We start from the raw sequence: 15,983 nt of genomic DNA, 5'->3' as shown, positions 1-15,983 counted from the left end.
ATTGGGTCATCCTCCTAAATAGCAACAGAATGTGCGAGTGGGCTATAGCCTAGCAACACGTTCCATTGCGATGGAGGGGGGTGGGTAGGCTATAGCCTAGCGCTAGGTTGATATGGAGGGGGGAGTTCAGCATGGCACGTGACATAATGGCTTTAGGTGTGCGGGGTAAGGAGGTGAACATTGACACAGTTTGGCAACGCATCAGGAGAGCTGCACATGTCAAATTCTCGGCAGAGACAGCCCCTGACCGATCACCTCTGCAGAGTTTAGTATAACGCTCGTATGGACAAACAATATGCCTGTAAACTTTGCCACTTTTCCCAGTCGGAAGCTGAGGCAGGGATCCCTCTTGGCTACACATAAAAATTAAGTACAGGGGAACTGTGACCATGTGACCAGACTGATAATATAGCTCAGTGGATATAAATTAACTTCTTCTGGACTGCCCGTAGTAAAATCTATACGGCACTAGTGGCTGCTTACGCCTGATGATGGTTACTACAGCGGCACGGTCATACTAGACACAATCAGTCCCTGCAGGCAAGAAACTCAGCTGTCTAATGCCAAATACATTGGGGCTCCTGGCCCTGAGAGATCACTGTGAGCCAATCACAGTGGTCACAAAGGAAAACAAGTTTCCGGGCCTTAAGGGCCCCGAGCAGTGCAGTGCCAAATAGTTCCAGTAGTTTTGGGACCTGTTGAGGTACATAAAGTTGCTGGTCTTTGCCTTTGTCTGGACTTTTGCATAAAAGGGTAAGTGGTAAGTAAATTATATGGCTTTATGTGAAGGCTAATTGTGAATTGGCTAATTTATCTGCACAAAACAGGAAGTAAAACTTATTGCATGCCTTTTATCTCTACAGCTTCACCGAGTTCACTGCTGTGACACATTCATTCCCCATGGAGGAAGAATCCTGCGCAGTGCAAGTTTACTGGCTCCACATACACACACTTGGAAGTATGGTAATCATTTTTTATTGAATTTGTATAGTACCAACATATTACGCAGCACTGGACAATAAATCAGTTTACAGACAACGATAATAGGGATGGCAAACACCACAATACAGGTAATAAGCAATACGATACACAATACCAGATAATGCACCGGGGTAGTAGTCCCAGTAATTCAAGTTCACGTTCTGTGGGCTGGATGCATAATCAAGTATGATGCACAAGTAGGGAGGGCCCTGCCACAGGCTTACAATCTAAAGGAAGGGGTAGTGACACAATAGGCAGGGAGGAAGTACATTAAGAGGTTCTTAGCACAAAGAGGGCATCAGTGAGGTGGGGTAGGCATTCTCAAAGAGGTGAGTTTTAAGGGCTTGTTTAAAAGCGCTGAAAGAGGGGGCTAGCCTGATGGGCAGTGGCTGAGAGTTTCACAGGATGGGGGTGGCTATAGTTAAGTCCTATAGTCATGCATGGTAGTGCAAGATGCGTGAGGTGGTTAGCAGGAGTTCATTGGATGCAGCGGAGTGGGTGGCCAGATGTCTATCCGCTGATCAGGTCAGAGATGTAGGTCAGGCAGGACTTGTGTACAGATTTGTAGGCCAGACAGAATCTTAAAGGCCATGTTCAGGAAGAATAAAAATAAAAAATCCACTTACTTGGGGCTTCCTACAGCCCCTTGCAGCCGTCCTGTGCCCTCACCGCAGCTTTTCTCCCCGCCGTTGGCCCGAGGTCCTCTCTGGTACAAGAGGCTTATTTGCGCTCCTACGTGCGGCTCACGCAGTCTCGCTGACCTGAGCCAGACTGTACTGCGCAGGCGCAGTAGTTCTGCACCTGCGCAGTACAATCCGGATGATGTCAGTGCAACTCCGTGAGCCGCACACTGGAGCACAAGTAGATGCCGACCTGGTAAGGTCAGCATCTGCATCGGAGGGGACTAGGAGGCACCAGTGCTGCGGTGAGGGCACAGGACAGCTGCCAGGGGATGGAGGAAGTCCAGGTAAGTACATTTTTTATTTTTAGTCTTCCTGGACCTTCCCTTTAAAGCCAGTTCTGAAACCGGATCAGGAGCCAGTGGAGAGATTTGCATAGGCGAGTCAAGGAAACAGAGCGGTGGGAGAAGTAGAGAATCATTCCCATCTCAGAGCCAGCTGAATGTTATGCAAGGCAGCTTTCCCAGTGAGACATGCAGAGTTTGGGGCCTGACCTGGTTACCACCACAGTTATGTCTGCGTAACACAGCCTGTTAAATTTCTTGACATGCGTAGAGCAGCTCTGATGAGGATTGTGGTGATACACTTTAAACTTAAAGTCATGTTTACCACCTGTGAGCTGAGCTCCCTAAACAGCACAAATCACAGCTTTGGCTCTGAGAAAATCTTGGCAGCGCAGTCAGAATTAATTCTCTCCTTCCCGCTTGCGGGGCGAGATCTGACATCAGCACTCCGACGTGATAATTAACAGATCTGCATATAAGCAGCTGCTGCGACCAATCTCGGGGATAATTAGGGGAGAGATTGTGAGACATGGAAGAACCTCGTCCAAAACCAGACGGAATTCAGAGTCTCTAAAGTAAACAAGCTGATGCCATCATTAATATTCCCGTAGCTTACTCTGAAGCTGCAGCAACGTGTGAACGGAGGAGGAAACTTGTTACAACTCGCCTGCTCATCTTGTGCCGCATAGAAGGTTTCTCTCAAAGCATGAAGATCCCGTAGGCGTTCAAAAGACAAATGCTTAATATAAACTTACAAACTCACTTCTAAACTTCAGAGAGTTAAAACACAGAGAGTGAACGTAACTGAGTTGAAGTTTATTAATTAAAGAGACACTGAAGCGAAAAAAAAATTATGATATGATTTGTATGTGTAGTACAGCTAAGAAATAAAACATTAGGAGCAGAGACAAGAGTCTAATATTGTTTCCAGTACAGGAAGAGTTAAGAAACTCCAGTTAACTATGCAAAAGAGCCATTGAGCTCCAAAACTTTCAAAGTGGCAGAGAGCTGTGTCTTCTGAAGCTTATTATCTCAAGTGCCTGTCACTGTATGGTTGTTTTTTTTCCTGCAGAAGACAGTTCAAAAGTTCACTAGCATGCTCTGTAAAATAATTCAGAATGCTGAGTAGTGTGTAAACTGCAAATATTAGAGAATGATGCAATGTTATAAAAAAAAAAAAAAACTATATACTGGTAACTGAAAATAAAAATATGAGAATATTTTCTTTGCTACTAATGTTCTAGTAATTATCTGTAGTACACAACCAATTAATTATATCATTTTTTTTTTTCACTTCGGTGTCTCTTTAAGAATGCCGCAAACTGTCATTCCCTCATTTCGTATAAAAATATTATTCAATATACAATATAAGTTTCGTCGGCTACAGGTGTTAAAGTGGACCCGAGGTAAGAGGGATATGGAGCCCGACATGTTTATTTCCTTTTAAACAATGCAGACTGCCTGGCTGTCCCGATGATCTTCTGCCTCTAATTCTTTTACCCGTAGAACCTGAATAAGCATACAGATCAGTTGTCTATGACAATACCAGGACTGCCAGGCACCTGGTATTGTTTAAAATGAAATAAATATGGTAGCCTCCATATCACTCTCACCTCAGGTTAACTTTAAAGTGAACCTTAACCCTGGAACTTAAAGTTTCACTTACCTGGGGCTTCGCCAAGCCCCCTGCAGCCGTCCTGTGCCCTCACCACTCCTCGAGTGTCCTCTGTGCCCCGCCACGGGTTAGTTTCGGTTTCGTCTGGTAGAGTCAGCCCCCGGCCACGTGTAGTCATCGTCGCTTTCCCGCTGTAAAGCGTGCCCTGCGCAGGTCGCGCTTGATGGCAGCAAGGCGAAGAAGACTACGCGTGGCCAGGGGCCAACTCTTAAGGTGGCCATACACTGGACGATTTGCCATCAGATTCGACCGACAGATAGATCCCTCTCTGATCGAATCTGATCAGAGAGGGATCGTATGGCTACCTTAACTGCAAACAGATTGTGAACCGATTTCAGCCTGAAACCGTTCACAATCTGTTGTGGTGGTGCCGCCGCTGCTTCCCCCCCACCCCCGCGCATACATTACCTGCTCCGCCGGAGGGAGTCCCCGCTGTCACTGCTGTCTTCTTCTCCACTTTGGTCTGGTCTCCGGCATGCTTCACTTCTTCCTGCCCGGCAGGAAGTTTAAACAGTAGAGCACCCTCTACTGTTAAACTTCCTGCCGGGCAGGAAGAAGTGAAGCATGCCGGAGACCAGACCAGACCAGAGCGGAGAAGACAGCAGTGACAGCGGGGACTCACGCCGGCCAGAACAGGTAATGTATACCCGCTGCATTGCGTCGGTCGTCGGGCATTCGAACGCCGCTATCGACGCACTCCCGACCCGCTGGCGACCGAGAAAAATCTTCCGCACGGATGGGTCGACGGGAATCGACGGGAACGATCGATTTCGGACAGAAATTGATCGTTCTGTCAGCGGTGTGCGTGGCGATTTCACAGCCGTTTCGATCACTGTGATCGAAAAGGCTGTATATCGGCGGAAAAATCGTTAGGTGTATGGGCCCCTTAAGCCAAAGAAGAAACTCACCTGTGGCGGGGACTGGAGGACACTCTAGTAACAGCAAGGGCACAAGACGGCTGCAGGGGGCTTGTGAGACTTTTTTTTAGGTTCCAGGGTTAAGGTTCACTTTAAGACTGTTCCATTGGCCACACACAGTAAAAAAAATAGAAATCTGCAGTGCAGTCAAGAGGATGCCACATCCAGCTTAATGGCTGCAGCAGCAGCCATTCCCAAATGTGCATTGGTACAGGAGGATGGAATGTGAGTTGAAGATCCACCTGAAAAACAAGGAGGTCTCTATCTGGTGAAAGTTGCCGCCTTAAAACAGAAGGAAACTTGCAATAATTCAGCTATAAGTGAAAATTTGTGGTTACCCACAATGCACTACTACCAAATATGCAAATTATCTCTTCGCCCCTGTAAGCCAGGCAAGCATCCAGAACCGCTGGTGTATAGCAAGCCTATAGCTTTAAATATTACACAGCCACATCAACCCCACATGTAGACAGCCTGTTTCTGGCTTTTGGCCCTCATCAGTACATGGCAGGGATTGATATGGCTGTATGGGGGAGGGCTTGGACCAGTACAACAGAGTAACCAAGCAGCTCGGGGTGACCCAAACTACTAGGAATGTATAGGGGGATTGTACTTGGTTGTACTGGTCCAAGCCCTATCCCATACAGCCATATCAATCCCTGCCATGTACTAATGAGAGCCAAAAGCCAGAAACAGGCTGTCTACATGTGGGGTTGATGTAGCTGTGTAATATTTAAAGCTATAGGCTTGCTATACACCAGCAGTTATGGATGCTTGCCTGGTGAAAAGACAATTTGCATATTCAGTAGTGGTGCATTGTTGGCAACCACAAATGTTCACTTATAGGTGAATTATTGCAAATTTCCTTCTGTTTTACTAAAACCACTGTCTCACGGGGGATTCTCTGGGTTTCCTTTGTTTTCAACAGCATTCCCTGAATAGCAGTTGCTAAGTCTAAAGGTGGCCACTAACGGTCCAATTTCTAGCGAAAAATCGTTCGAGCGATCAGAAATTCTGATCGGATGAAAAATCGTTCACTACACCATCAACTAACCAATGATTGCTTCCTATCATGACCACCAAGAAAATCCAAATTTTCGTTCGACGGAAATTCATTCGGGCGACATTTTTTTCACTCGTTCATAATCGATTGTGTCCACCAATGAAGATTATTTACAACCAATCTGATCAGAATTTCTGATCGCTCGAACGATTTTTCGCTAGAAATTGGACCGTTAGTGGCCAGCTTAACTGGCAAAATAGTGTGCAAGTGAGCAGGGAGGATGGCTGCTATCTTACTATTTTGGCAGTTAAACTGCTTTAGAGGAAAGGTTGTTGAAAACAAAGAAAACCCTGATAATCACCCATGAGGAGTAGCCTACTCCTAAACCCACAGGTTTCATTGGCAGGCAACTCTTCAGGGGCTACGGAGCCATTGGACACAGTGACTAGTTAGCACGCTCTTTTTTTATTAGTCTTTCAACCTAGTGTGCTAGCTTTCTGTTAGCACAGCGCTGCCACAGTTTTCCGTGGGGCCTCTATGAACTCTCTATAGAAGGCTGATCTCAATAAATTGCCTGCTCCTTCAGCTGGTACTTCACTACAGCATACCTGCTCTCAGGAGTGTGCAAGCTTTGCTTGTTTTTTATTGAACTTTTAATACACTTTGAATCAATACATTTTGGCCATACACTTTTACGCTATGGTAGCGTTTGTTTTACTTGGATTACCATTGACTTGTCCATCTACACAGACTCCTGGAGAGGATTTCCAGAGAGGCAGTGAGGGTGGCCAACATCCCAGAGGTGACTGTCAGGCCCAGTAGGCCGCAGGACCCAGTGAGTCATTTTTTATGAGGGTGGTGTACCCCTGGTGATGCATAACCTCATAACCAGCTGCTATTGAGCGCTTTAGCCTATTAACTTTCCATATTAATGTTATGGTCTTTCATAGCACTGAATGATATTGTGAAACTGTGAAAAGGTTTTGGTGATCATCCTGGATGTGAGTCGCATGGCAGAGGCTGGAATAAAGTATATAAATACAGAGAAGCTTATCAGTTTGAACACGTTTTAGTGCACTACTGAGTGTCAAAAACAGGCAGTATGTGGTTTAGTCTTCATGCTGGAACTTTATCTACATAAAATTCAGGATTTTATCTCTCCTTGAAACTCTAGACTTGTGTTGTCTACACCGCACCAACATCCCTGTCTTCTCTGCTAATCTCCAGTATATACCTCCAGTTGCGTTTATTTAAAGTGGATCAAAGAAGAAAAACTAACTATAACAAGTAACTTGTCTATATATCTTATCTAGCGTTCAGATAGTTTACGCAGCAAATCTAGCTGCAAACAGCTTCAACAGTATATGATTAGTTCTTCCTGTGATACAATGAGGGTAGCCATGTTCTGTTTGTCACACTACACACAGGCAAGCTACTGTGCATCTCCAGCCCTCAGCCTGTGAAAACTTCACTCCCCTCTCCTCCTCCCCTCTGCCTCTGAAATCGCTGGCTAGTAACCTCCTCCTCCTGCCCAGACTGAGCTCCCATAAGCCCTTGCTACATCTGTCTCAAAGTGCCAAGCCACTCTAGAGAAGTTGTGGGTGTGGCTTGTTTCGTTTACAGGGAATTAGAGCATTAAAACAAAAAATGTATTTGGCTTGAGGAATGCCCTATAAACTATATGAAAGGAACACAATTATGCAATGAGTAAAAGTTTATCTCGGATCCACTTTAAGAAAAGTTTAAACAAGGCTTTCCCAGAAGCAAAGCTCAAAAAAATTCCATTATTAACTTGTAGCCATGTTTAGACACAGTTTTCTTTTCTTTTTTTTAAAAAAAGGTGTACAAATCTTGCAAAAAAATTCAATTTTTTTGCATTCTCTTCACACTGCATGCCCAAGTGACTAAAGGGGGAGGGTTTCAGAATGATGGGAATGAGCAGGCAGCTGTAGTATGCTGAGGAGGACATGTGGGCTGTATGGACTGATGCAGCAGGTATTTTTGTCTTTTAAGTTTTGGATACAATCAGAATGCATTCAATGCCCAAATACCCCATCCAACAAGCATTCAGAGTTTTCCTTCTCTATTGTACTGAGTCACAGGCCTGGAACAAGCACTTAAAGGTGAACTTTAAAAAATGGAAAATGTACAGCAATTGCAATGCACAGTATATACCTTGAAAGGAGGCTGCCCTATTAATTTCCTTTTAAACTATACCAACTGCCTGGCAGCCTGCTGATCTCTTTGGCTGCAGTAGTGTCTGAATCACACACCTGAAACAAGAATGCAGCTAGTCTCGTCAAAAACATCTGATCTGCATGCTTGTTCAGGGTCTGTAGCTGAATGTATTAGAGTCAGAGGCGCAGCAGGAAAGACAGGGAATGTGCATTGTGTAAAAGAAAATAAATATGGCAGCCTCCACATGGCTCTCAACCAGCACGAACCCTCTTCCCTTAAACAAAAAGTTCCGCAAATCCTCTTTCTCTGTAGCCAGCTGTCTCATTTGTGTTACTTGAATGAGTCAGAGAAAATTATAGAAAGAGGAGGCCTGATTAACAGTTCCAAGAATAGCAGATGTTTTCTTAAAGCAAACCTGAAGTGAAAAATAAACTTCTAAAATAAATGTATCTGCAGTACTATGTGATTGATTGACACCCTTGCTCTAAATACAAGTGAGCTGTGATCCAATAAGGATCAGCAGTGTCAAATAGTCTAGACCAGGCATGGGCAAACTTGGCCCTCCAGCTGTTAAGGAACTACAAGTCCCACAATGCATTGCAGGAGTCTCACAGCCACAGTCATGACTCAAAGGCAAATGCATTGTGGGACTTGTAGTTCCTTAACAGCTGGAGGGCCAAGTTTGCCCATGTCTGGTCTAGACCATGTATGACATAGGTTACAGAAGATGAGCATAAATAGAACTTTCCCTGAGTCTTTTCAATGAAAGTGCAGAAATGCTAGAGAGATCGACAAACAATGGATTAAAATTAGATGAGATGCCCATAAAGGACTGTCTGGAAAAAGGACTCTAGCACGTGTGCAGGAGATTTTTCTCCATATAGTTATAATACATTTATATGATGCTGAGATTTTCTGCATCAGTTTTCAGAGTGCATAGAACAATTCACGACATACGAGCCCCTCTTTACAATCGAATGATCCCGCCGCAATCAAGAGCCTGTTTAGGGAGTCACCAACTAATTAACCAGTATGCGTGGAAAGTGGGAGAAAACACCACCACCAGGAGGAAACCCGCATAAACCTCTGGGGGAACATACTAACTCCATGCACATAGTGTCCTGACACTGGAATGGACACGGCAAGGCGTGGCCGTGGAGGTAACGTTTAGACAACACACCAATGGGAATTCCAGAGGGAAACCCGCATAAACCTCTGGGGAAACATACTAACTCCATGCACATAGTGTCCTGACACTAGAATGGACACGGCATGGCATGGGGGTAACGTTTAGACACCACACTAACGGGAATTTTCCAGTACAACAGTTCTCTATAGATTAATGCCATGTAATGGGGTGTTCTGTTGGCATGTGGTTGCTGTAACGCTTTGCCTGCTTCTATAAGCTGAGAGAATGTTTATGAAGTGTTCTGAACCTTGCCTGCACTGCTTATTTATATAGGGAAGCTGAGAATGGTGCACTGAGCTGGTTTATGGGTTACATGGAGGTCTGGATCCGAACACTCCAGCCTGCTGAACATCAGCTGTCATGCAGGGAGTTCAATGCCCTGCTGTATACCAAGCCATGTGTTCCGGACTGCAGCCAAATATATCATCCTAGTCTAGCGGCAGAGCTTAAGGGTTTATAAACTCCTTTACCAATCAATTCCTATATCACTGACTTCCAGAGCTGCAGGCTGTGAACATTCCATAATTTCCCTTTGTGTCTTGCCCTTTGGCAATTAACAAGTCTCTATTGCTGCACAAAGCAAGAACCAATCAGCAAGAGGAACTGTAGTGAAAAAAACCATGAATAAAATTGCTTACTTTTTTACAATATTACTTTAAATGATTATTTTGTCAGTATTTGCCCATTATAATATCTTTCTTCTCCCCGATTTACATTCTGAACTGTATCACTGGAGGTGACATCCTTAGTTCTGCAAGGTGATCTGTATGGAATGTTCATTACTCAGGATTCTATGCACAGAGGGAGATTTCCTTGCTTAGCAGTTTGAAAAAGCCATATTTCCCACAATAACGAGGTTCACAGACAGCAAACTGCCAGGACCATGGTCATGACATCACACTGTGGGAGGGGTTTCACTACAATATCAACCTTACAGACACCCTGATGATCTACCTGAGAAAAAGGTAAAAGATTTCTCGTGGGAAAGGGGGTATCAGCTACCAATTGGAATGCAGTTCAATCCTTGGGTTCAACTCCTCTAACTTAGAGCTCATCTGACCTGACAGAAATATGGAGACTGACATTTATTTTCTTTTAAACAATACACATTACCTGGCTGTCCTGCTGATCCTCTCCCTCTAATACTTTTAGCCATAGACCCTGCACAAACATGCAGCAGATCAGATGCTCTCTGAATTAAGTCTGCCTGGATTAGCTGCATGCTTGTTTCAGGTGTGAGATTCAGACACTACTGCAGCCAAATAGATCAGCAGGACTGCCAGGGAACTGGTATTGCTTCAAGGAAATATGGCAGCCTTCACATCTCTTAGTTCTGGTGTCCTTTAAACAGACTCAACCTACATATCAAAGCCTGCAGTTGTTATTGGTATAGGTTTGCAGTCCAATTAAAGGAAATGTCCAAGCAAAATAAAAAAATGAGTTTCACTTACCTGGGGCTTCTCCCAGCCCCATGCAGCCATCCTGTGCCCTCGTAGTCACTCACTGCTGCTCCAGTCCCCCCCTGGCAGCTTGGCGACCTCGGAGGTCGGCGGGACGCATTGCGTACATTTTTACGCATTCCCGCTAGTGCAGGAACATTAACACATACATTTTTACGCATTACTGGTTCATTGCGTAAAAATGTACGCATTGAACCAGTAACGCGTAAAAATGCATGTGTTAATGTTCCTGCACTAGCGGGAATGCGTAAAAATGTACGCAATGCGTCCCGCCGACCTCCGAGGTCGCCAAGCTGCCAGGGGGGGACTGGAGCAGCAGTGAGTGACTACGAGGGCACAGGATGGCTGCATGGGGCTGGGAGAAGCCCCAGGTAAGTGAAACTCATTTTTTATTTTGCTTGAACCTTCCCTTTAAGCCCAATATTTTGGTTAATTCTTAATGAATGCATGTTTAGTGTAAATTATAAGTATTACTGGGGGCACTGCATTTTCAGGCTTAAGGGGAACCTAAAGTAAGAAATGTATGGAAGCTGCTATATTTATTTACTCTGAAACAATACCAATTGTCTTCAACTGGCTTCAGTAGTGTCTGATTCGCAAATCTAACAAGTGTGCAGCTAATCAGGTAAGACTCTGGTAAGAAGTTGGGCTTTAAGGCTGAAGGTTCCCATAATGCCCGTTAACGAGATGGAACAACCAAGGCACTTACCACCATCTGGCTCTGCAGCCATTCCACCAGGACCTCTGCGGTGGAGTCCGGCAGTTGACACCGGAGGCCATCTCTCTCATCTGTGTCCATAATCTCCAGCATCCCCCGCAGGTCCTCGATAAGATGGAGGACTCGCAGGCTCCCCATAAAGGGAGATGTCGGGGATTGACAATCAAAGATTCCATTGGAATATTCCAGGGCCTTGGAGCCTGCAGAGAAGAGACAGTATTACTGATATGTACAAGCCAAAAATAATAAGAGGTGGAGACTAATGGGTTTAAAGGGTACCCGAACTGACATTAAATCCATAAAACTACACACACCTTTGTCTGTGGTACGAGGTCCTTATACTTACCTGACCTCCAGTTTGGAAAGGGCCTCCAAATGTTGTGCCGATCTGACTCAGGTTCATTGTTCTGAATGAGCCAGACGCACACAGTGGTGCATGCTATCCACTCAAGCTCTCTTGACTTTTACTCAGGAGCGTTTTGAGCATGTGCACAAGTGGCACTTAAGTACTCTTGGAGAGAACACACACGTAATGGCGCAAAAATTACAGGGAGGGCCACATAAACAAAGCATGCTCCACTCCACCGAACGAGATGCAGAACAGCACAACGGAGGCAACCCCAACCAAACAGGAGGACAGATATGTAAAAGGACCCTATACCTTTTATGGGTTTAGGGTCAGGTCAGGTGCCTTTTAATTACCTGCTGGGTTATCTATCTAGAATGGAGCTTCATCAGTCTTTTTCCAGTTTAGGACCACTATCGTGATAAATCCGGGACAAATGGTCACCTTATACATATTCATGTGCATATATATTAGGCCTGAACGATTTTAGGAAAAAATTGAATTGAGCGATTTGTCCGAAATCACGATTTTGATTCGATTCTTGATTTCCTTCAATTTAAGCTTTATTCCCCCCTCTGTGTCTCTCTGTCCCCTGTCTCTCTTTGTGCCCCCTTTGTGTTCCCTCTGGGTCTCTCTCTCTGTATCTGCTCTGGGTCTCTCTCTCTGTAGCACCTCTGTCCCCCAAGCTGCGGCAGTGCTAGATATACCTACCAGCACAAGTTCAGTGATGCCCGCATATCCACTTCTTCTCCTGCAGGATCTAATGCACGGCACACTTCCTGTATGTCATGTGACATACAGGAACCAGGAAGTATGCCATGCACAAGAGCAGACAGATTGTGATAGAGGCGGGTATGTCCAACACTGCTGATGCTGCTGGCCGCACTCCCCGGGACTTGGGTGGGGGTGGGGATTGACGTTATCGCGATACTCGCCGCTTTGACTGCTCTGAAATTGTGATCTTGGTGATTGCGATTTCGGTTTAAATTCGATTTATCTTTCAGGTATGTATGTATGTATGTATGTATGTATGTATGTATGTATGTATGTATGTATGTATGTATGTATGTATGTATGTATGTATGTATGTATGTATGTATATATATATATATATATATATATATATATATATATATATATATATATATATATATATATATATATATATATTTATTTCCCTATGTAACTGTCACTGGTCCATCTCCTAATGTGGGAAACTCAGGGTTATCTTTATTTTCACAAGCACTTACTGAATGGCAGTTGCTCCTTCCTGCTTCCAAAATATAGTGTACAAGCAAGCTTGGACGCTGGAAGGCATGTTTCCATAGATCCTTTCCAGGGAGTAATCTTGCAAAGAATAAAGGAAATCCTGTGAACTCCCCTGAGGAAGATGAACTAGTCCAAAATCTGTCAGATCTGTCACATTTGTACTACGTAATTAAAGTGACGGCAACATAGGACAAAGGTAATTTATAGTGCATTTTGCTCTGTGAGAAATGTACATCTTATGTATGTGTTTTAAAAGGTTTCTGCAGTAGTGGTCGTTTAAGGTTATTAGAAAGGACCTTTCCATTTGAATCTGCAGCCAGAACTGGCGGTAGGCTGAGATTGACATTTCTGCAGCCTTAGCAACAGTATGAGCCAGTCCAGAAATTCTACCACAGAGCTAAACTGAACATGCTTTTGAGTTTTTCCTTAACAAAAGTGACATTTCTCTGTAAAGTTTCAGTAGTCCCAGAGACTGGAATATGATAAAGCCAGAGAGCGAGATAAGCGGGCTATGCTCCTCTGCCCCACTACTAGTCATTGCGCCCATCCATCACATTGTACAGACCAAGAAGGGCATTAAATACATCCTGACACAGTGCAACTTTCTTCTGACACTCTTAAAGTGGACCTGAACTCAGAACTTCCTCAGTTCAATAAGATAGGCAACAGCATAATAACCTTTAAAGGAAAACATTTCTTTGTTACAGCTGAGACAAATACTGCAATAAATCTGCAGTGTTTCTACTTCCTGCTTTCATGGAAGCAGACATAAGGTTGACAGCCTGTGTTTACAAATTAGCTGCTCTCTAAATACGTACAGGGTGCATTGATCTATGGTTTCCTTCTGTCCAAGAGTTCAGGTCGATTTTAAAGGGCAACTGTAGTGAGAGGTATGTGGAGGCTGCCATTTTTTTCCTAGGGTCTGAATTACACCTGAAACAAGCATGTAGCTAATCTTGTCAGATCTGAACACTTACAGTAATCAGTATATGATTGTTTAAGGTCTATGGCTAAGGCCCCGTTCACACTGCACGCGTTTCCAGCCGCGTTTTGGAAACACGTGCAGGTGGCCGATACGCACGACATCAGACATTGCATAGAGTGCAATGTCTGATGTTCACACTGCATGCGTTCCGGACCTGTGCGGTCCGGGAACGCATGCTGCATGCATTTTTTGTAAAAACGCATGGCTGTCCCATTCACTTTTCAGTGATGGGATCAGCCACGCAACGCACACAAACGCAGATGGCGTGCGTTCGTACGCGTTGCGGTCCGCACGCATGGCCATCCGCGTTTGTGATGTGAACGAGGCCTAAAAGTACTAGAGGCAGAGGATCAGCAGGGCTGCCAGGCAACTTGTATTGCGTGAAAGGAAATAAATATAGCAGCCTCCACATACCTCTCCCTACAGTTGTCCTTTAAAGAAACCCTGTACTGAAAAAAAGTTCCCCTGGGGGGTACTAATCTCAGTAGGGGGAAGCCTCTGGACCCTATCGAGGCTTCCCCTGTCCTCCTGTGTCCCATGGCGGACTCGCTGCAGCCCTCGGAACGCACAGGCGACAAATCCGGCAGCCTGTGCAATATTCACCTTTTCGGGCTCCAGCGGGGGCGCTGTTGCGGCTCTTCTGACGGAAATAGCCGATCTCCGTCGGGTCCGCTCTACTGCGCAGGTGCAGGAGACTTGCGCCTGTGCAGTAGAGCGGCCCGACGGAGATCGGATATTTTCGCCCATCTCCGTGGGAAGAGCGGATACTGCGCCGGCGCTGGAGCCCGAGAGGTAAATATTTACATTGCCGCCGCTCCGGAAGGATTTTCTCTACCGCCGTGGGACCGAGGAGGATGGGGGAAGCCTCAATAGGATCCGGAGGCTTCCCCCACCCGAGGTGAGTACCCCCCAGGGGAGTTTTTTTCATTACAGATTTTCTTTAAGAATCAGAAGTACTAATCCTAGAAGATGCTCTGATACAAAAGCAATTTTCTTATGTATTTTTCAAAGAAGGTAATCTCTGATCACGTAGTTTATCATCAGAGGATCAGTTTATGCCGCCCCAAAGGTCACTTTAATAGATTATAAGTTAGTCGCTATAAGTCTTTGCTGTGCACTGGAATTCCACTTGGATCTAACAGGGAACATTCATGAGCCTGGATACCTCTCTTATCCTTTCATGTAATTGCACTGTACTGTCTATTCTACGGCCTGAACCAAGTGGTTCTAAATGAACTAATGTAGGGAGAATAGACAGTGACTACAGTAGGGACATTATGTGATCATCATGATTTTCAATTTACATAGCACTAGCATGTTCTGTGGCATTGAACTGAGAGTCTCACTCAGGGAGAGTCAGCAATGAAAATGGTTAAATGTTCTTTGTAAAGCGCTGATGAAAATGTATCAGCACTATATTAATGTAATAAACAAAATCTAAAACAAAACAGTTCTTCCTCTGTTCACAACGGTCAGCTAAGAAAGCCTTCGCATTTCTTCAATGTATGACTGACAGGCACATTACAAATCTGACAACTCTATTAACAAGCCTATAATTTGCTATAAGTAGCACTAAAGGTTCACTGCCTCACCCATTAACCCCTGTGTTTCCTTCCCTTTTGTTTCCTCCCCACTACCTTTGAGATTGTAAGCTCGCAAGGGCAGGGACCTCCTCCTAGTGTTTCTCATACTGCTGCATTTTAACATAATGTATGTACATGTACCAACTTTAGAGAGATCTCAAACTACACATCAACTAGGTATGTATTTGTATTTCTATTATTGAATGTCATGACTGTACAGTGTCTTGAATTTCCTATGTATATTTGTTCCCCATTATTTGTTTTGTAGTATGTACAGCGCTGCGGAAGATGTTTGCGCTATATAAATAAAAAAAAACAACAACAATAACCATTTCAGGACAAGGGCAATTTTCACATATCAGCGCTGCTCCCAGCCATTTACCAATTAACTTTATTACTACTTATCACACCTAAATGATCTATATATAGTTTTTTCAGAACAAATTAGGCTTTTAGTGTGCAATAATTTTGTTTAGTAATTACCTTATTTTCCATGGATTTTAAAGGGAAAATAAGGGAAAAAGGAAAACAACACAATTTCTCAATTTACATCCATTATAGATTTACAATAAACAGTGCAAACTATAAGTTAAACCCACAAATTGTATTTACTTCTCCATCCTGGTTATTACAACATTTAGATTATGTTCCTAGTACAATGTATGGTGACAAAATTGTACTTGGAAAAAATGGTTGTCTTTCTTCAGTTTTTTGC

At 44.3% G+C, this 15,983-nt stretch overlaps 1 protein-coding gene across 16 annotated transcripts in view; it reads right to left on the bottom strand.

Annotated features, from left to right (window-relative positions):
• Positions 1-15,983, bottom strand: part of PPFIBP1 (PPFIA binding protein 1) — a 213,188-nt gene that overhangs the window by 113,166 nt on the left and 84,039 nt on the right. For all 16 annotated transcript variants that reach the window (XM_068277609.1, XM_068277612.1, XM_068277613.1 and 13 more), the window contains exon 3: positions 11,077-11,285. In XM_068277609.1, the coding sequence (XP_068133710.1) occupies positions 11,077-11,285 (209 nt within the window). The remainder of the gene's footprint in view (positions 1-11,076; positions 11,286-15,983) is intronic.

The sequence above is a fragment of the Hyperolius riggenbachi genome, chromosome 3, assembly GCF_040937935.1.
Source record: "Hyperolius riggenbachi isolate aHypRig1 chromosome 3, aHypRig1.pri, whole genome shotgun sequence".
Taxonomy (NCBI): Eukaryota; Metazoa; Chordata; class Amphibia; order Anura; family Hyperoliidae; genus Hyperolius; species Hyperolius riggenbachi.
Note: the sequence above shows the minus strand (reverse complement) of the source record. Positions and strands in the feature narration are given on the sequence as shown.